General features: G+C 38.1%; 1 protein-coding gene across 6 annotated transcripts in view; it reads left to right on the forward strand.

Annotated features, from left to right (window-relative positions):
• The window catches only part of SBF2 (SET binding factor 2), a 254,951-nt gene that overhangs the window by 90,962 nt on the left and 143,350 nt on the right, over positions 1-20,639 (forward strand). For all 6 annotated transcript variants that reach the window (XM_064657336.1, XM_064657335.1, XM_064657337.1 and 3 more), the window contains exon 3: positions 16,964-17,101. In XM_064657336.1, coding sequence (XP_064513406.1) covers positions 16,964-17,101 — 138 coding nt within the window. The remainder of the gene's footprint in view (positions 1-16,963; positions 17,102-20,639) is intronic.

Raw genomic sequence — 20,639 nt, forward strand, 5'->3', positions numbered from 1 at the left:
AACAAGTAGGTCAATGCACTTGTGTAGTTTTCTTTTCAGAACTTCCTGCGCAAGTGCAGGACTTCGCAGGTCCCTTTGCTGAACTTAATGAGATCTTCTCTACATGTGAATCTAGGAGAATTCTTGGATATAAGTTGCTTGAATCTAGATTCAAGATTCATAAAAGTCAGAACTATAACTAGTGTCATTGAGTTGGCATTTTCAGTATACACACACTAGAGCGTTTTGTTATTCCAGTATGGACTATCTCTGAAAAGACAAATTTCAGTCTTTCAAGCCAGCAGTGCCAGTGTGAGTATTATTAACAGTAAAACCAGAGGAGCTGATTCCTAGCTCTAGGCATAATTTTGTGAAAAAGGAAAATCATTAGGATGTTTGACTTTCAGGCTTACTTTGACGTATTCAAGATTTGAGCTCAACTAAAAAGAAATTAGGACATAGTCCTGGCTTTACGTGGGGAGTTCTTTTTGTTCTGGGTGAAGAGTAGTTTACAAAATGAAGTACAGTGACTTTCTGACCACTTGCAGAAATGTGTAGACCTGTGTTTACGACTTGGTCTCCATACAAGCAGTGTTTTCGAGTTGTAGTGTCTTAGATTTTTAAGGACACAGTTAGTATTCTAAATATCTGGGGGGTAGGGAATACTATTTCGTGAAGAATAGTCTGTTGGTTTCTATTTTAGTACAAATCTGTGCATAATCAAAACATCACTTTGGCAATCTACTCTGAGTTTATCTGTGTGGGCCAAAACCATTAGGTAGTATCTACTGCCCGTTACGCCGTTTTGTAAGAAAAAGGAATAGTTTCTCAAGTCGCACGGTGTTGACTAGGAAATATGGAAATGGCAGGAAATTTTTGTAATGTTTTAGAGGGTCCCTGAATCCCCAAATACTCTGAAAGGTTGCTTTTCTTCTGTGCCTTTGGAGGTTGTGCGTAGGACACTGTTGTTAGCTGTTCAAGTGTCGCAGGTCAACACATGTTTCCTGGTATGCAACTGTTGAAAGGGGGTTTTTCTGCTTGTTTTTTGGTCCTTTTTTTCTAATGTAATCCATACACACATTGTCAAAGCTCATCTATTATTCTTCTAATGTTTGTCCAGTACTACATAGTTATTTTCAAATTTTCACTTAATTTGTTTGGAGTTTACAGCAAATATTTTGGGTTTTTTTCTCTTTTGTATGATCTGTTTCATATTTTGGAGACTTAGGAATGTAGGAAACATTGATGCACCAGGAAATGCTGCATGCAGTAGGGTATTTCTGCTCATCTTGTATCATTTCTCCTGAGACAAATGGATGACTGTGCTAATATATTTGCAGTCAGCTTTGCAGTCCTTGCTGCTCAGACGAGACCATCATGTCTGAGATGTTGTCATCGGCGGCGCTTACGGCGTAGTCGTCATCTTACTGACCTAGGTTGTGTCTTGTAGTACCATTTTATAAATATCTTCCTGCTAAATTGAATTTTAGTTTTCCTCTGAGCGTATCACTCAGTATCTAAGCTGTATGCAATTATTTCTCTATTGAAATGTTACCAGGCATTTTTTGTTGTCTGGAGCAAAGGCTTCAAACCTTTCATGGCCTTGTATGTGTTGAACTACTAATGCATTTGAAACCTTAGGTTTCACTATCCTTTCAAACTAGACCATAGCAGCAGAGATTTGCTTGGCTGTGGGTAACTTCAATAAGTTTCAGAGTCTTCTAGAGGTGTCTTTTGCCAATATAGTAATATTTTATTTTAGATGCGGGATAAAAATAAAAGAATGAGAAGTAGTTCAGTGTTTCACTGGAACAGTGTATAATTTATTTTTAGTTGATAAAAAAAAAACCCTGAAAGTTTTCAGGTGATTTTTATGTTGTCTGTATCATGAAAGAATAAGTAGTCATTCTTTTAAAAGAACATGCTGTCCTTCTGGATAGCTGTATTGCACAAGTGATGTCCAAGGCAAAAGTATGATTCTTTTTTTTGATTGTTTTACTTTTTATTTTTCCTGCAGATGGCTTCCTCTTGGGTATAATTTGGAATAAAATTCAGTACTGTTAAGTGTTTTGGCTCTTTATTTTATTCAAAGTATGTAAGACATTACAAATGCCTTGAAATATTTCTATTTCCTCTGTATGCTTATGGGACAATAGAAGGGAACCCCCCACGGTTGACTAGTGTTTCTATTTTTATATATAGGAGTACCACTAACATTTGATTAATTTGGGGAAGGAAACGTGTTACTTATTTAATGTTTTCAATGAGAATGTGATCTTTACAATGTAATTTTCCATGTATTAATTCCTACTATTCAATAGCCTCCTCTGTTGTGTAATAATTATTTGGCAATAATTTGACCCATATGATAATAGTAATAATAATAATATATTCTCCCCATTTCTTGTGAAGTTTACATGTGGTTTCTCTTTCTACTCCCTGTATCTTATGAGATGATCTATAATTGATGATGTTCAATGATATTCAGCTTCAAAGAACTGTAAGGGCAGCCCAGGTCCCTTTGGATATAAGAGGCTGAAATTATCCCAGCAGTAAAGAACTAAGAGCAGACCCTTTCTGGGCGTGCTGTCCCTGCAGAGGGCACTTGTATGCAGCTGGAATGTGCAGTTCTTTCCAGGGGATATTTTGTCTGCACTTGTCAACTCTCTTGGGACACAGGGGGAAATGCATGTTTTTTTCTGAACAGTAAAGTTACCAGCTTACATTTTTCAACTCTCTTAACATTGCCTTGTTTTAATTAATTACCAATAACTGGCATTTATAAGCAGTAAACTCTTTTACAAGTATTGAGTCTGACCAATTGTTTTGCATTAAATTATCAAGACAAGATAGAATTATATAATCCCTACCAATCCACTTGAAAAATGTTTATCCCTTCACATCCAGTCCTGCTCAGAACTTTCCAAGAACCAAATTTTATGATATGAAATGATATAATGATTTAAGTATGTTGCTCAGAAACAATATATTTTACTTTCTTTTTTAAACATTTCAGTTTATTTTAAAAAACTTTTTTCCTTCTTTTTGGCTTCACAGAGGAGACCATATGTGATACATCAGTTTATTTAGTCTGACTAGAGTCTATTAATTAGCACCACTGATTTGTGATACGATGTTCAGCAATTCTAGTTATTCCGGCTAGTTTCAGTTCTGTCCAAATTGATAATATTCTTGAGATTAGGATGAAACCAGAGCATCTCCTGAGTTTAAGGGAATTGATTATGCTGATGATACTAACATACCATATGTTACAAAGGAGAAGAAACAAATAAAATAAATCCCTGAATTCCTCTCAGATGATTTGGTAGAAAACTCCTTCTCAGCCCTTGGTTTGGCATACAACTTACAGTCACATAAGCAAGACAGGCCAGCCAGGCTCCTCTGCAAGTACCTGCCAGCCCCGTGAAGTGCTGGATCGCTGCCGCTGGCCCTCTTGCAAAAACCTGGATGTCCAATTATGTATCCAGGTGGAAATTCTGTCTGAATCTCTATGCTTGAATGGTTGAAGCTCTGAAGTATGAGATCTGATTATAATGGTATCATAATGTAGAGCTTCAAGTGCTAAGAGCACGTTCAGACTCTGAAAAGGAAAGAACAAGGGGTTTCATATATACAGATTTCCAGGTTCCACACTGGTCTGAGCTGACTTGTGCCAACACACATGGACTAAATACTGTCTTCCAAAAGCTGTTCAATTTTACTTGAAGGACTGCAGCTTCAACTGAGAGGAACCTAATGCTCCTTGTCTTACAATGCTTACTTGTCTGATAACCTGGTACAGTTTTCTGTCCCCTTAACTGACTAGAGAGTGACATCTTACTTTGAGATTTGATTTTTTATGATAATGACTTCTGGATCTAAAAGACTTAGTCTGAAATCTTCCTACTAGCAAACACGTTATCTACATATAACCACTTTATAATTTACTTCTCAGTTGTCTGCAATAAACTCCAAAAGCTGAGCTCTTTTAAACTCATGGTATGACACTTGTTTTCCGGCCCCAGCACTGGGGTTTTTTTTTTCTGTCTTACTTGGAAAACCCTTTTGTATTCTCTACACTGTGTTCTAAAGTGATATTTTTGCCAGTTCTGTGACTGTCCAATTATGACACATGGGACAGGATGAGGATTTTTAGCTGGGGACAGGGTGGGGAATTAGAGAATGCTTCTTCAGTAGAGGTGGCTTCACTGATGTGTGTCTCTGGTAAGGATTATCTTTTCCAGTCTATCAGCAAGCTCATCTTTTAATCTATGGAATATGTGCTGTGCTAATGACATCCAGTATGCTTTTAAAATATAATTGCCACAAAGGATCAAGTCAAATACTTTTAAGAAGACAAAAAGTCCGGGTATATACTATGTGGTTGTGACTGCATTTATCAGCTGCATTTATTGCTATTACCCCACCCCCCAAAAATTATTTTAATGCCTTGGTTTAATACCAGCCATCATTCTATTTGTATCTTTAATTTTTGTCTCTGATACAGCTTTAAATTACCTCCTGTTAATTTACATGAATTTACTGTTGTGCTGAACTAGTAATTAATTTCTTATGGATCTTCTTTTTTACCCTCTTAAAGCATAAGAGTAATGTTTGTGGTCTCTAGGCCTCTGGGATTTCCCCATTTTGGAAAACTTTTGGAATACTAAGTTTATTGGTGAAGAGCTCCTCAGCCCTTTCCTTTGCATTCAAGTTACCTGAACCAGTTTGTTGGAAAATGTTGACTTTTATCAGAGGTTCTCACATTTTGTCTTCTACTTTTTTTTTTTTTGTTCCAGTAACATCTTACGGCAGAAGCCATAAAAACTTCTAATACTCTGTTTTGCTCTGTTTTAATTATCATGTGGTGGAGAACAGAAAACATACAAGCTGAAGTTTTCTGGTGATTGTGCACAGTTCAGGTTTAGGATGTCGTCCAAACTCGGAGTACACTGGAGAGAAGCCGAAAGGGAGGAAAAGGTGACTACCATGGTTAGATAGGAACTTGCAAGTACAAACTTCCTCAATGACAAACCTCCCTGAAGTTTAATTTTGACAAGTTTTGGAATCTCTTATGATCTTAATTCAGAAACTGCTAAATTCTGCAAACCTACCTGGAGGAAATACAGTCTCTTCATCAGAATGGCTGTTTCCTGGCATGCCAGCAGTGCATGAGAACATCTGCAGTGGCACAAAGCCTTTTTGTTTATAGTGGAGCTTTTGCCAGACACGCTTGCTTACCACACCCATTAAAGATATCCTGTAATGTAGTCCAGTAGTAATGCCCACTGGTTATGATACAAGCCCCAGTTTTATGGGAAGAGAGGACAAGTATGTCTCATATTGTTGGTCCCAGTTTTCTGCACAGGAAACTGAAACTCAGTGGAAAGCACCAAACTTTTCAGCGGTCTTTTCATGTCACTTATTTTACTCTGTTCTTGGTGAGAGTGCTGACAGGAAATACATTTCATATTTTTCTTAATTAATGCTGTGGAAATGTAGAATTGAGTAGTAGCAGCCAATGTACAGAACTGCATTAGTGGGATACATTCATGTCACAATCCAGTTGTTTGTGGTTTTTTATTTTAGCTCCCAGCCTCTCTTTCACTTACATAAGATGTTTCTTTGTGAGATTTTTAGTCACATTAATTTTTCTGTGTTTACGTACTTACTCTTCTGTTTCTTTGTAGAAACTCACACTTGCAAAAGGGGAAAACGATTGGGACTGTAAGTGGGAAACAATAACACAAAGCATATAAGAAGTACCGTTACATTCCCCAAATTAACAGACCAGAAATACACTATCCTTTCTATAATTTCCTTTGCTTATTTTTAATTTAAGTTCTCCTGACTGAATCAAGCTTTGGGTGCAGTGAACTGCTGTTGTTCAGAGGTGCAGGAGACAGAGAGATCTGAGGGCAATGCTGAGCAGGCAATGTGAGGTGTGGTGCTGGTGGGAGTGGTTGCTGCCACATTTGACAAGGTGGCAGGTTTTAGGATGTGGGTCTGGACATGCTCTCCTTTCAGACCTTTCACCACTTCACAGAATCACAAACTGTGCTGAGTTAGAAGGGACCCACAAGGATCATCAAGTCCCGTTCCTGGCCCTGCACAGGACCATCCCCAAGAGTCACATCATGGGCCTGAGAGTATCATCTCAACACTTCTTGGACTCTGACAGGCTTGGTACTGTGACCACTTTCCTGAGGAGCCTGTTCCAGCACCCAGCCACTCTCTGGGTGAAGAACCTTTTCCTAATATCCAACCTAAACCACTCCTGACAGAACTTCAGACCATTCCCTTGGTTCTGTCACTGGTCACCACAGAGCAGAGATCAGTGCCTGCCCCTCCTCTTCCCCTCACGAGGAAGTTGTAACTGCAGTGAGGTCTCCCCTCAGTCTCCTCCAGCTGAATAGACCAAGTGCCCTCAGCTGCTCCTCACACGGCTTCACCTCAAGGCCCTTTGCCATCTTCACAGCCCTCCTTTGAACATCCCAGGTGCAGAATCTGGTACTTTCCCTTGTTGAACTTCATGTGTTTGGTGATTGGCCAGTCCTCTAATTTGTCGAGGTCTCTCTGAAGGGCCTCCCTGCCTTTGAGGGAGTCAGCTTTTACATGGCTAGAGGGCACATGCTGGGCTAGGAGACTGCCAGCCCATTTAAACTTCCCCAGGCCTTCCAAAAGCCCCTTTCCCATGTCAGCCATCCCCTTCTCCTTTCCTTGATTTCCTCTAGCTGGATGCAAGCACTGATGTTGGGATGGACATGCTCTCTCTGGGATAAATTGGCAGAAAGGTGCTCGGGGTGTACCTGTGTTCCAGATCTTGGAGGCGCCCTGGATTATGAGATTATTTGGATTTGAAAATAAAGGAGTAGGACAGGGCAAGGTAGATTATGTATTTTAACTTGATGTGTGGCATCCAAAACAATTAAAAGAGATACTGATAATTCACAGGGGTAGATGGCACCACCATTTCCCTGGCATTATTTCTAGAGGATGGTTAGACCAGAAGACTTAGATCTGTTCTCAGGAAACCCATTTGTTTCAGTCCATGGAAGGGAGATTTCAGCCAAGGTAAGATTCAGAGGTTGGTTGAGTCTTGTGCAGGTTGAGTATGACCTACCCAAAAGCATGGAGATTTTATATAAAACGTGAGCTTTGGAACAAACTCTCTGAGAGCCAGATCTATATATCCCTTCACAGTATTATATTTGCTAGCTTGCAGCCTGCCTCTTGTATTGATCTGGGTTCCTATCATATGTTCTGCTGCGCCAGGCACTTTTTGGAACTCAAAGTGAGCTTGAGAGTTGTGTGAAGGAGTATATTTCAAAAAGAAATTGATTATCACTTTGGACCAAGTGCATTTTATTTAGGGAGTTTTAGGTATATCTTACCCTTTTTGTGGTTTGCTCTATAAGTTTATGTTCCAGTACAATTTCTGCTCTCTATTTTAAGAGTGAATCCTGACATCAAATTAATTTGCCTATTTCAAGACTTCCTGTTCTGTATTTTGTCATCTTGAGGCTGTTGGCATCTCTTTTGAAGCTCTTAAGTCTATTTTGCTGCAGCAGTCACAGGCCTTTTAGTTGCTGGGCCTCTGTCAGGTCAGATCAGTGTTCTGCATTGCCACATACTTACACACACTACCTCCAGCACCTATGTGCTTTTTTCGAAGTGTTGAGACTTCAAACCTGTCCCTGCAGATATATTCTAAGGAATTGTAAGATGATGAATACAAAAATCCTAACACAAGGCTGCCTGAGCTCTTTTTACGATTACTAAAGAACAACAGAAGGAATCTTCAAATTGTAGCATCGTCGTATTAATGGTGCAGTTCAATATCTGATTGTAGAGGTGTAAGCTATAAAAATAAGATAAGGAGGACTTTGTGTATTACAGTGGTATTTTATATAACATTGAGCAGTTCTCTGGAGCAGTATTAATCATTAACATAAATCAAAATTTATGTTTGTCTAAGTAGCTTACTGTTTGGCAGTTGTAATGGTTGAGTGATGTATGTTAATTACTCTGCTGTCCTTTTTTTTTTGGACCTTCAACCAATGCAATAATGATACTTGTACATGCTGTATGTATTTTGAAAGCTAGTTTATAGTGTTATCTAGTAAATGAGTTGGGAAGTCACTACAAACTGAAAAAATTTATGGCTGCTGTTGCAACACAGTGCTACTATTGCCAAAAGAGCAAAAGAAAGAAGGAGAGAGACAAGAAGAGGAAAAAGAGTGCATTAGGCAAGGTTAATATTTCATGCTTGACTGATAATTGTGTATAACATGCTCATTTATGTTTCTAAATGGAAACTGTTTTTCTAGGCTCCTATAGCTCAGATGACTACCAATCTTTCCAAGGGTATAGACAGTGGTCATTAAAAATAGGACAAATCCCAAACCCCAAAATAAAAAAGCAAGCAAAAAACCCCCCAGAACAAATTAACCATTGTCTCAATGTCACAATGTATTTTGGAAACCACTCCTGAACAGTGGTTGTTGAAAAAGTTGAGGGACAAAGATGCCTCTTTATCTATTTAGTGCTGCAAATTAAAACACAAGTATTTAATAAAAAGAATCCGTTTCTTTGGTAGTGGTATTCTTTCATAGTCCTTCAGTGTTGCCTCAGGAATATTCTAAATATCAGAAATTTTCCAGCCATACTGTCTTTTTTGTCTCATAATCAAACACAGTGCATTCACTGTAGACCTGGATTCTTCAGACTGAAGTATAATTTGCTAGTCATGTCTCACTTTAATTTATTGCTGCATTGAAATTGTGTTTTCTGCTTTCATACATAGTTGAATACTTAGTTTCCAGACTTCTCATTATTCTTTTGACAACAATGTTGTTGGCAGCAATTATTGCTGACTGGTAAATATTGCTTCATAAAAGAAATTTTGAAGATGGAGCTCTGTGTTCCTGAATTTCATTTGCAAGACCTGAGTTAAAATTTTTGACTTCTTAAATCTTTGATGAAGTTTAAAGTGAATTATTTAAAAAAATATATAAAGTTCTCTGGCATAAAATATGTGCTTCAGACACCTAATGTACTGATACTTGGTTTGACATACTGATGTACATCTGAGAATTCCTGGTTACTGTCCACAGTGCTTTCTTTGCCTGAGATAGCCCAGAGCATGGTGTTGGGTTTTGTTGGGGGTGGATGTGGTAAAAAAAATATTCTGAGTCCAAAGATGTCAGCATTTTTAAATTTCCATAAGATTTTCTTCATAGCACTTGGCTGAAATCAAGAAGAGGGGCCATGGTTTAAATAGATTAAAAGTCCAAACTTAATTGTTTGCACAAGCCCACTAAATTTATAGTCTAAATAAACTTGATTGGAGTAGAGGTGTAGGAAGTTCATTTCCTGAATAAAACCCCATTTAATGTAATCATTAATCCTGTACCATTTCTAAAATAAAGGCATTAGCATGCAGTACTTACTCATAAATCACCATATCTGTAGTCTAGTTTGGTTTTGTTCAGAAATGGTCAGAGGATGATTTCACAGATTTTGTTGTTGTTGTTTTAAATAAGGCACTGGGATGGCAATACTGAGTGTTCTGAAAACACAAGAAAAAACTGTTTTCCCAGTGGGTATAGTTTACTTCCTAAAAGCCAGTGCAACTATTTTTTTAGAAGATAAACTAGGAACACAGTTGTTGTACAAATGCTTTTTACAATTTGGGTTTTCTTCATAGCAATTCATTGTGGAAAGGTGTTTAAAATGACACAGTGTTATGAGGTTTTAAAAAGACAAAGCAATGCACTCAAAACTAATTTTTATTTTCATGTGCATGTGTAGATGTTATATATTTACTAGTACATGGGGGAAGTTAATCAAGTGCTTCAGTAAAAGACTTCTCTGTCTCAGTGACTGGAGGATGAATTAACTGGTTTTAGTTGAGATGTTCCCAAATATTTTAACTTTTCTTGTTTTGTTGGACTTTGCTGCAGGGTGTCTGTGACAAGCTTGAGCATCTGGTTATTGAGGATCACTTTAATCTGTAGCTCCAGTTAGAGAATACCTCGTCTGTCACTTGTGCAGGATTAGTGCCACTGAGAGATCTTTCAGCAACTTTCAGCATTAGGAAGCTCAAGAATGAGGTTGAGGATCTTTCCTCTGTGGGGAAGTGTTTCTTAGTGTCTGTTTTCACATGGATTTAAACGTTTGAATGAGGAGCTGACTGCTGAGGTGGAAATGTCCACAGTGCCTGGGGAGAGTCTGTGCCAGGCAAGGAGGGGAGAGATAATTCACCTCTAATATTCTTGGACATGTCACCTGTAGTCACAAACAACCCTCCTGCTGCTTCTCATGTGATTTCCCCGAAATACTGCAACCAATTTCAGGGTGAGAGGCTAAGGACAGGTAGTATCCGATTACACCAGCCCATGCAGGCACCTAAGTGTGTTTTTTCAGTTTGCCAAGGGGAGAAAAGCAGTCCCTTGATTTTTTCACATGAACACTGCCTATTCACACTCATTTTGGCTTTCCCCTGTCTCTGGTGTCATAGGTTAGAAAGTGTGAAATTAATGAAATATGTTAATGTTGGCTTCTTAACCTCTTTTCTGGCTTCAGCACCCTGGTAGCCTCTGGACTGGGTGGGAGAGGTGGGCAGCTGGTTTGCCAGGCACCTTTGTGGGAGATCCTGGCAGCAGGTTCACAGTTCAGGGGTGCAGGCAGGTTCACAGGTGCCACAAGATGAGTGTGTAAAGGTTCATCTCGGAGAACTCTGCATTTCAATTGATCCCAAGGTAGAAAAAAAGGCCTTTCTTTTCTATTTTTTTATAGCTTTAAGATTAAAAGCTATTTTTTTCTTTATGAGTGAGTTTAGTTGTTTACAGTTGATCATCAGAATATTCTACAACACTTGAAATGGGCTTTTACGTGGAAATAATCTAGAGTATACTTTAAGTACACTGGTTTTATTTTAGACTAGGCTAAGGATAAATACAAGGTTTCTTAGATACAAGATGTTGAAAGGCAGGAAGCTGTTACAAAGATCGGTGTATATTTTGTGTTCTGTTTACATTCAGAGATATCCAAAAGGTCCCAGCGTTTCTTCATATTTACAGCTTCATAACATTGTTTTTTTATTATGCCAGTGAGCGTTGTAATTGTTTTGTTTTGTTTTAGGTAGAGGTATGCATCTGAAAAAGAAAATTCCCTGTGCCAAAATTCCATACGTAAGTGAATGGAGAAATGGTGAAATACTCAGCAGCTGGTGCTAGGTCATGCAAGTCCAGATGGAACAAACTTTCTTCACATAATGTCCAGAACATGGCCCTTTATTTTTAGGGAGGCTTGTAGAAAAGATGATGATGATACATGTTAGAAACAAAGCATGATTAAAGTAAAAGAAAGCCAGGATGGTTCAAGGGAGAATCAGATGTTTGGTGAAAAAGTTAAATTAGAAAGGAAGGTAGATAACTCTGTCAGATGTTTTAAATTCTAAGATCATTTTGGGATCTTCTAATTCAAGTCTTGTCAATGGAGTTCCTGTTTTCTATTTTATGTGCATCCAGACAGCTTTGGCTTTTATATGACAAGAAAGAAATGCACAAATGTATTTTGAAGAAAAAAAATAGTGTGAGAATATATTTTAAATATAACTCTATTAGTGCAGGATTCTGTAATGCTGTGTCACAGACCTTGTCTACTGTTCTGTGTAAACTCTTCACAAAATGCTTTCAACTAATGACTTGCTAAGAATGTATCATGTCTTAAACTTTCTGAACAAGCTTTTTCCCCTTTCTACTTTGGTAGTGCCATCGAAGGTAGTGAATTTCTGATGGAAAGCTGACCGGATCGTTGACACAGAAAACAATATAAAGTGCAGAGAGAGCAGTCTGTAGCTACACAGACCCAACTAGAATATTGGTTCAAGTTTTTGTTGTGGATTTGGTTGTGCTCGGGGTGCAAGCCTAGGAGAACATAAATACCTAACGTGCAATTCAGCAGCTGAGTAATTTCTGATCAACAGATCAGAATGTATTATAGTTCTGCCATGATAGGGATAAAAAAGAACTAAAGTTTTTCTTTAATGAGACTTGAATACTATATAATTACTATTCAGTATAATAATAGTACTTAATCTTCACATTCACAGTATCCAGTAAGCCTTCTACCTACATCCCTATTCCTCCAGTGCTTTAATAGAAATTGTGACTGTTTTGACATTTTCTTCAATTTTTCAGCAGACTGGGTGCCCCAGGGGAATGGTCATGGCCTCAGGTTTGTGGGTGTTCAAGCCCTTCTCTGGACATGCTCTACTGTCTCCATGTCGTTTTTGAAGTGAGGGACCCAGAACTGGACACAGCACTCGAGGTGTGCCCTCACCAGTGCTGAGTACAGAGGGACTTCACTTCCTTGGTCCTGCTGGCCACACTATTCCTGATCCAAGCCAGGATGCCCCTGGCCTTCTTGGCCACCTGGGCACAGTGCTGGATCATGTTCAGCCGCTGTCAACCAGCACCTCCATGTCCCTTTGTGCTGAACAGCTCTCAAGCCACTCCTCCCCCAGCCTGTAGCACTGCAGGGGGTTGTTGTGACCCAAGTGCAGCACCTGGCACTTGGCTTTGTTGGCTCTCATGCAGTTTGTCCTCAGCCCATCGATCCAGCCTGTCCAGGTCGCTCTGTAGAGCCCTCCTACCCTCAAGCAGAGCATTCTTACCCTCCAGCAGATCAACACTCCCACCCGCCTGCAAACTTACTGAGGGTGCACCCAATCTCCTCTTCCTGATCGTTGGTCAGGGTGTTAAACAGAACTGTCCCTGACACTGAGCCCCAGGGAACACCACTTATGCCTGGTCACCAGCTGGATGTAACTCCATCCACCACCACTCTGGGCCTGGCCATCCAACCAGTTCTTAACCAGTGAAGGGTGCCCCTGTTCAAGCCATGAGCAGCCAGCAGAATGCTGGGGGAAATGGTGTCAATGGCTTTACTGAACTTTAGGTAGACAACAGCCACAGCCTTTCCCTCATCCACTAAGGGTGTCATCTTGTCATAGATGGAGATCAGGTTGGTCAAACAGGCCCTGCCTTTCCTAAACCCATGCTGACTGAGCCTGATCCCCTGGGTGTCCAGCACACTCTGTGTGATGGCACTCAGGATGATCTAGTCTGTGACCTGTCCCTTTCAATTCAGGATTTTCTGGATTTTGTGATTCTAGACACCAAATCTATATACAATATAACTAAGGGATATTCTGCTTTATGCAAATTATTTCTTTTAATAGAGAAGGACAAAGCAAGCAGTAGGAATACAGCTATGGCTCTAGGTTGGAGAGAAAGAACAAACCTATGAATCAAGCAAAGATGATGTTTTTAGCTCATAAAAATTAGAAGAAAGAAATGTCACTTTTAAACAATTAATCATGTCTAGACTTTAGAAAGAAGGCTTGTGGTGATGACATACAAATTTTTTAAAGGTAACAAACCCAGCTACACTGTTACAAAACACTGCTTCAATTTTAAATCTGTCTGGTCTCTTGTTTAGTCTGAAAGCATTTGTGGGAATAATTAAGAGAAAGTTCTTTGCTTTAGTGGTCCCCTGCAGTTTCAAAAAATACATAAAATGTAATTTCAGCACCTTGAGTAAAATATCTGTTGCATATTTTTCAGTGCAATTTCTGGATATCTGCACCAGATTTCACAAGGTAATCAGTTGTAACGTGGAGTTGATCTGAAGCACTCACCACCACTAGGGCCTTATTCCTATGAATAGTGAATTGGACAATCTGATTGATCCTAATTTTCACGGTCTTTGATAGAAGTTACAGTCTGGTTCCAAGAATTCTGGCAAATAAGTGAAACAATATGGGAGCACGTTCGTTCTTCTGGGTTTTTTCTTGTTTACTGAAGAAGCACATGACCTTTGAATTACATTCACAGTGGTGATTTTGTCTGTTTTGGTATAGCATCTGGTTTGGTAAGGAAACATTTTTCTGTTCTTAGTAGCCAGAGCGTGCTGGTAATCATACTGGATAGTAGCTTGTATTTATACTAATTTGGAAAGTTCTTCTCAATGCTGTTTGCATTTCAAATATTGCACTAGTATTTATTACCTTATTTTAAGGAAACTGAGAATCACTCATTGTTTAATCTCTTGGAGGAGCATGTTGTCTTTATCCTCAATCTCTGTATTTATAAATTCCTTCCAGTTTATTTGAAAACACAGATTCTCTGTGTAGCCATTGAATGTACTCTACTTCAACTGTTTTTTTCAACAATCACTAATTGTTGTTTTCTAGTAAAATACTTAAAACTATAAAGCATATGTTATACACAAGAGCACTTGGAAATTGGGAAGAATTCCCACTAAGATGATGCATAAGGATTGAGAGACTGCTGTTGACATCAGCCTACCCAGGTCCACAGTCTCTTCTGATAGTTTAGCTGTTTGGTTTCCCTTTGCATTTCCCAGTGTAACAAGCAGATGGTGGTCTAAATTTTATGCAGAAACCTGCTAATAATGCGTTATTGCAATAAAAATAATTATTTTAAAATTTATTTTATTTCAAATTAAATACAAAAAGTATATTCAAAATTAACTTACCAATACCTCCAAGTTCAAAACTGGTGGATTTTGAGTGTATCATGTGGAAACCAGCTCTGCCTAATCCAGCTCCCTCATTTGTCATTTGGGTGCAGAATAGCCTGTGGATTATTTGGATATATCAGCTCTTCTGAGAGTGTTTGATGCGTGCAGAATGGCCCTTTGTCCAGGAATTCCAGACACTCCAAAATCTGATAGATTGCCATTTACAGGAGCGAGATGGGACATTACCTGTAAAGCTGAAGGGCAGTGGCAGCAGCAGGGAGCTCCTGTCAAAGCTGGTAGACTTGGCAGATTTGAAAGAGTGTTAAGATTGTAAACTCCTTAAGGAGCTCAAGCTGGGACTGCTTGAACAGCCTTTATTTGACCTACCTTGTATGGATGATTTGGTTCCAATGGCATAGGTTTTATTTATTAACAGAGTCTTACTGCATTCTTTGCATTGTGGCTCATACTTGTTGAACAAATTCAGAGTTTTGGGGGTTATCTTATTGAACCGTGGATTCCAGGCTTCATTTACTACACAGACCCCCCCATAACTCTGAAATACATACGGAACTCTAACGATTTTATTGTCAAAAGTTTTTAGTGATGTTTTTGTTATAGTGTCTGTATATGTTGACCATATTACATTATCTTTATAGCAGTCCTGCAAGATTAATAGCAGTATCTTCTTATTTTTAACTGACATGAGATGAAAAACAAAGGGAGATTAGGCCAGTATTATCAAAATCATGGACTAATGCTGGATGCTTAGCTTGGAATAACTAGGATTTCTTTTCTCAGAGTGCTTTTTGATGTTCAGAGCAGTTATTTTCAGATGCAGAAGGGAGTGCTTAGCACTCCCAAGGATACAGACTCAGAAGTGTTAAGCTGACTATCTAGAATTTGAAGAATGTAACATAAGAAAACTTTGGTTTTGAAGATTTTCCCATGATCATAAAAGAAACTGTATATCAGAGGCAGAGTTTTAACTGCTGTTCACCTAAGACTACCCAGGTTTTATTGTAGAGGCTCTAAAGATGAATCTGTAGTAAATGTTTGTTTGCAACTTACTCTTCATGCTCTTTCAGTTTTCAACATCTGTCTAGGGAAATTAAGCAATTTCTGGAAAGATGAAATTTTGACCTAGCTCTTTTGTTCCTTTGGTATCTGCATTGTTTAACAGTCTTAGAAACTTTTTGTGTGGTGTTTTGGTTTTTTTTTTTTGTTTGTTTGTTTTTTTATTCCTAATATGTCCAGGGGCTATTACCTTTGCTGCATGTAAATTCTAGGTTTATAATTTTGCTATTAAAAATGTGCCTGTGAATTCTTAGTGTATGTGAATTTAGCCTTCAGTAAAAGAAAGGGAGAATACAATATTCCATAAAGGGCATCTCAAGAATGTTCAGCAGGCTGATTTCTGAACTTCAGCACATTCTTCCATTATAGAGGACAAGTTATTAAGTGGTGTTGTACTCTAGTCATCTAAAAACAAGAAGAAAAAACATACACTTTCCACTTTGCTGTTGAACTGTATTTCTCCTTTTGTTCATGCTGCTTGTGCACTTCTCTTTCGAGGTCAGAATTGCTGCCTTTGATGCTGATGGCTTATACTGCCATGGCCCTGGTCAGGTTGAAGGAACAAGTACAGAAAGGACTTAGGCTTATTTGACATGTGTTTTAAGTTCTGCACAGATTTAGTCACTGCTCTCTGGGACAAGGACTTGGAAACGTGCATATGAAGTATCTGGAGAGCTGCAGCAAGTGATTTTCTTTGTCCCTGAGAGTTATGAAGTCAAGAACTTGAATGTATTTTTCACAGTGGTGGCAAAACTTGTATCTCTGCTGTAGTATGACTTCTTATAAAATTTCGAATGTTCACAATGAAGTTTATAGAGGTAATCAATAAATAGATGAAAAACATTGCTCTATGAATACTCTTTTGTAAGAGCAACTATTGAATAATTTTGCAAGCAGGTGTAAGTGCAATATCTTATGTTTGATTAGGTAAATTAATGAAGAAGTAGGAGAGAAATTAGAAATGTAGAGACATTCCAAGTCGCAAGAGTTGTAACTTCAAATTGAAACCTGTTATCCAAGTAAAAGCTGCATAATGTATCAATCTTTTCCTGTTGTTGCCTGTTAAACACTGCAAAGATGATCCTGAATACTGAATTCAAAGGAACACATCTTCACTTTGTGGAGTTAATTATATCTCCCTTGATGTTTATAGGGTTGGATTTATATCTGGCCAACTCCAAGACCTACTGGATTTTCCTCATTTTCTTCAAATTTCGCAGCCTCGCATATGTTCACTTCAAATGAAATGAGCTTCTTGATAATGATCTGTGACACTGTTTAAAAACCTTTTCCACATTTCATAAAACAACTGGTATTACTGCTTAACTATATGTCTCTTTTCTTGTTTCCTTAGTTTTGCCAGCCTGGAGGATGGCAGCTTTCAAAGGAGAGGAAACAGCCAACGTTCTTCGTGGTGGTTCTGACTGACATAGACTCAGAGAGGCACTACTGCTCCTGCTTAACTTTCTATGAAGCAGAGATTAACCTGCAGGTAAAAACTTTACAATAAGTTACAAAAATGCAGAAAAAGGTGTCTAGAAACAATAGAGGGCAACTCTAGAAAATATTTTGCTGTTCCTCTCATACAGAAATCCATGTATTTGCACGAAGGTGAGCTCGGTGTACTTCTTTGTGGGTTTGGGGGTTTTGTCTGTTTTGCAATAAAAAAAGCAACCAAAAACATCTCACAGAATTTCTTGTGGTGGGTGGGTTTTTGTTGGTTTTGGTTTTGGGGGTTTTTTTGTTTTTTTTAATGAGACAGGCAATATGGTGTTCCTTTTATTTCCCTTCGTGTTTGACATAGCATGGATGATTCTAAGCCTTGTTCTAGGAAAAAGTTTATTAACTTATGCTCCCTCTGCTGGCCTGCTCCATGGATATACATATTTCTGTAAGTGCATTTATTGGCAAGGTTTGTGTGGGGGTAAATGGCAAGATTTTAAAACTGATAGAGTAATTATTCAGTTGTTAGTTAGGTCAGATTTTAGGTGTCAGCCACTTGGCAGTGTTTGTTTTTAAGCATGTATTTAATTTTTCTTTTGGCAACCTTGTTCTTTCAAAAATAGACATTTTGTTTCCCATTTAATGTAAAGTCCTCCCTAGAATCTCTGCTGTGACTTAATACTTGGAATCTTTAGAATCTATAACCTAGGGAAAACCTAACCCAATCTGTAATTGCAGACTCTCATTGTTATGTTTTGAAATATTTTCTTTCCTACATAAAAATTAAAAAATAAGTAAGACCTTGGCACTAAGTATAATAGAATTAGTTAAGATTAAATAGATTGCTAAGTAAAGTATTTTTTGTTCTTTTAGTGAAGAACTGTAACATTATTGATTATTTTAAGAAAGTGGTTTTTAATAAAACAAGAGTACTCTGTTCATTTAATACTGGAGTTGAAATTTTATTTGTAGAATATTTGAAAGATGTGGTGTAGTAATAATAATGTTGTGCTTTTTCTAGGCACAATTGGAAGCCAGAGAATAATAGTTGTTCTTATTTCATTAGCACTACAGTTTAGGTGGATATTTTTTGTAGATTATTAGAAGGAGTTAAAAGCAGAAATGTACCCAAAAATTAGACGTATTTTAGTCTTAAATTTTAGTGTAGATCAACTGACACGTTCCTATTAAAAATTCTAATGTCTAGAATTCTAATGTCTAATTTCCTTTATTTTGTAAGTAGAGAGTGAAATATTCTATAGCAATTCTTTCCCAGCTGATAAAAATTTACAGTGGTTGACTCTTCCTCCACTCGATGTATTTCATAACATATACTAAATTTAGCAAACTTGTTATTTATCCTGTGGTTTCCAGCAGCTGCTTTTGATTCCCTATGCACATCTTTGAAGTAATGGTCATCACAAAACATCCAGTATTAACTACAAGGGGTTTTTTTCTTATATTGCCTAAGTATTAATACAAAAAAATCCAAAGTTAAAAAAACCCAAAACAATAAAAACTGAGTGCAGCAGGATGTTGGTTCTCATAATGCCATTCCTGGCTGTGTTGTAAAGAATGCATATTTTTCAGATGAACTTGCTGTGGTGAAATTTATTCTATGACTGCATTGTTTATAGCCAAACTTCCTGTTTCTTTCTGAAACCCAAAGAGAATAATTGAACGTGCCCTGTTACATGGTCATTAGGCAAGAATTCAGCACATGTACAATCTGTAATGAAACATAAGCTTGTGAAGCACTGGACTATGACAGTAATATTGATTTAACCATTCAGATTCATGCCTCATTAAACAGTCCATGAAACATAGGGTACAGGACTTGAAATGAAATATGGGCAGTACTTTTCACAGTTAAATACAGTTCATTCTTTTTTTTTAACTGAATTATATAACTTGCTAAGACAAAAGTTAGATTAAATTTCAAAAAAAAACCCACAGAACCACTTCTTTCCCAGTAGGTTTCACCAGGTGAACCTTGCTGATACACGAGACTGGTCGGAATTCAGCCAGAGCAGATCAGATATTTGGCTTGGCAGAATCATCTTCACAAAAAAAAGTGAAATCAACCACTTGGAAGTTTCTGTGGTCAATTAAAGTGGGAATTGAAAGCAAACTTATTTCTTCACTTGTGAATGCTAGAAGAGAGCAATCAAACCTTTTTCGAGCCTTCTGCTTAATAATACAAGAACTTTTTAGACAAAATGGGGTCTGAGAAGACTCCTCCTGTAGCTTTGGTTCCCTTCATTCCTGCTTCAGTTGTTTGTTACAGGATGATTTGTAAATAAATGCCACCTGAAAAGTAAGGAGTTTGTACTCACATGGAATACCTCGGTGGTACCCACGATAACCTAGGGTGCAAGATTAAGGTAGCAACTATAAAAGCTATATAGTCTGCAGGAAAAAGATACCCTCCCTGAAAGGCTTTTTCTGCAAGCCCTGGATTCAGTTTAATCTCTTGGCAGTTGCATGTCATAACAAGTTTTTCAGAGGAAAGCACAGGCTCTGGGTGTCAGTTGATGGCCTGTTTTCGACTTTGTACTCTTAGATAGAAAATAAAATGTTGTTTTATTAGTTGGTGTCTATGAATCATAGTGATGAAGTGACCCAGAGCTTATTATCTGCCTGGGTGCTGGTCAGTTTGATTGGCATTCAACTCTCATAAAGTTGTGGTAATATATAAAAAGGATTGATGTTACCTTTAGTTTGATTAATTCTCCCTATCTGTGCTCACGAGGAAGATGAACATGTGATATTCCATTAAATAGGGGAATAGAACTCACTTGGTGCTTTGTGATTTCAGGTGATACAGCTTGGCCATGTAATCCTTCATGATTTGTTCTGTTTTATGATGCCAGTCTCACTTAATTGTCCCAGTAACATTTGCTAAAGCTGTATAAGGTTATGTTCCCTATACATCTGGGTTTAAAAAGGAACATTAGAAAGTTTGACCTTACCAGCAGTCTAAATTTTGGAATGTGAGTATACTAGTAGGGGCAGTCTAATACTGAATGAACAATGGTAAAGCTGGTGTCATTGAAAGGCATCTCTGGTGTGTTGCAGAGCAGTTTTATGTGCAAGATTTCTCTCCCACCTCAAGTTCCTACTTGAGTGTAAAGAAATCTGAAATACTGAACTGATTTCTCCTTCCAGCTTTTTATGTTTCCAGCACATGCTTTGTCTTATCCATGTTGCTGTCTGGCTTAAGGTGCTGTTCAGATGCTCTAGCAAATAGAGCTGGATGCAGTATTGACTTGCATGTATCTGCAGGAATTAGGAGGAGAGTAAGTTGAAATATATTTTCTCTTCCCTCACAGTGCCTTGAAAGCTGATTGGGGTTTTTATGGGGGTGCTGAGGGAGTGGGGATGGATGTGGAGTTGTGTGGTGTCTCACTGCTGTATTTTGATCATTTCTGTGGACTTCAAATTTCATTGGTTTGAAATCCACTTGAAATGTCATTGTTTTGGAGAAAACCTTGTCCTGTCAACAGAAAAAAATAGTCTACCCAGTTTATTTTTCTGGCAACTGAAGCCAGAAGCTGCTGAGCAGCCAGTGGGTATTGAGAAGAATC

Source organism: Pseudopipra pipra, chromosome 6, assembly GCF_036250125.1.
Source record: "Pseudopipra pipra isolate bDixPip1 chromosome 6, bDixPip1.hap1, whole genome shotgun sequence".
In the NCBI taxonomy this organism is placed as follows: domain Eukaryota; kingdom Metazoa; phylum Chordata; class Aves; order Passeriformes; family Pipridae; genus Pseudopipra; species Pseudopipra pipra.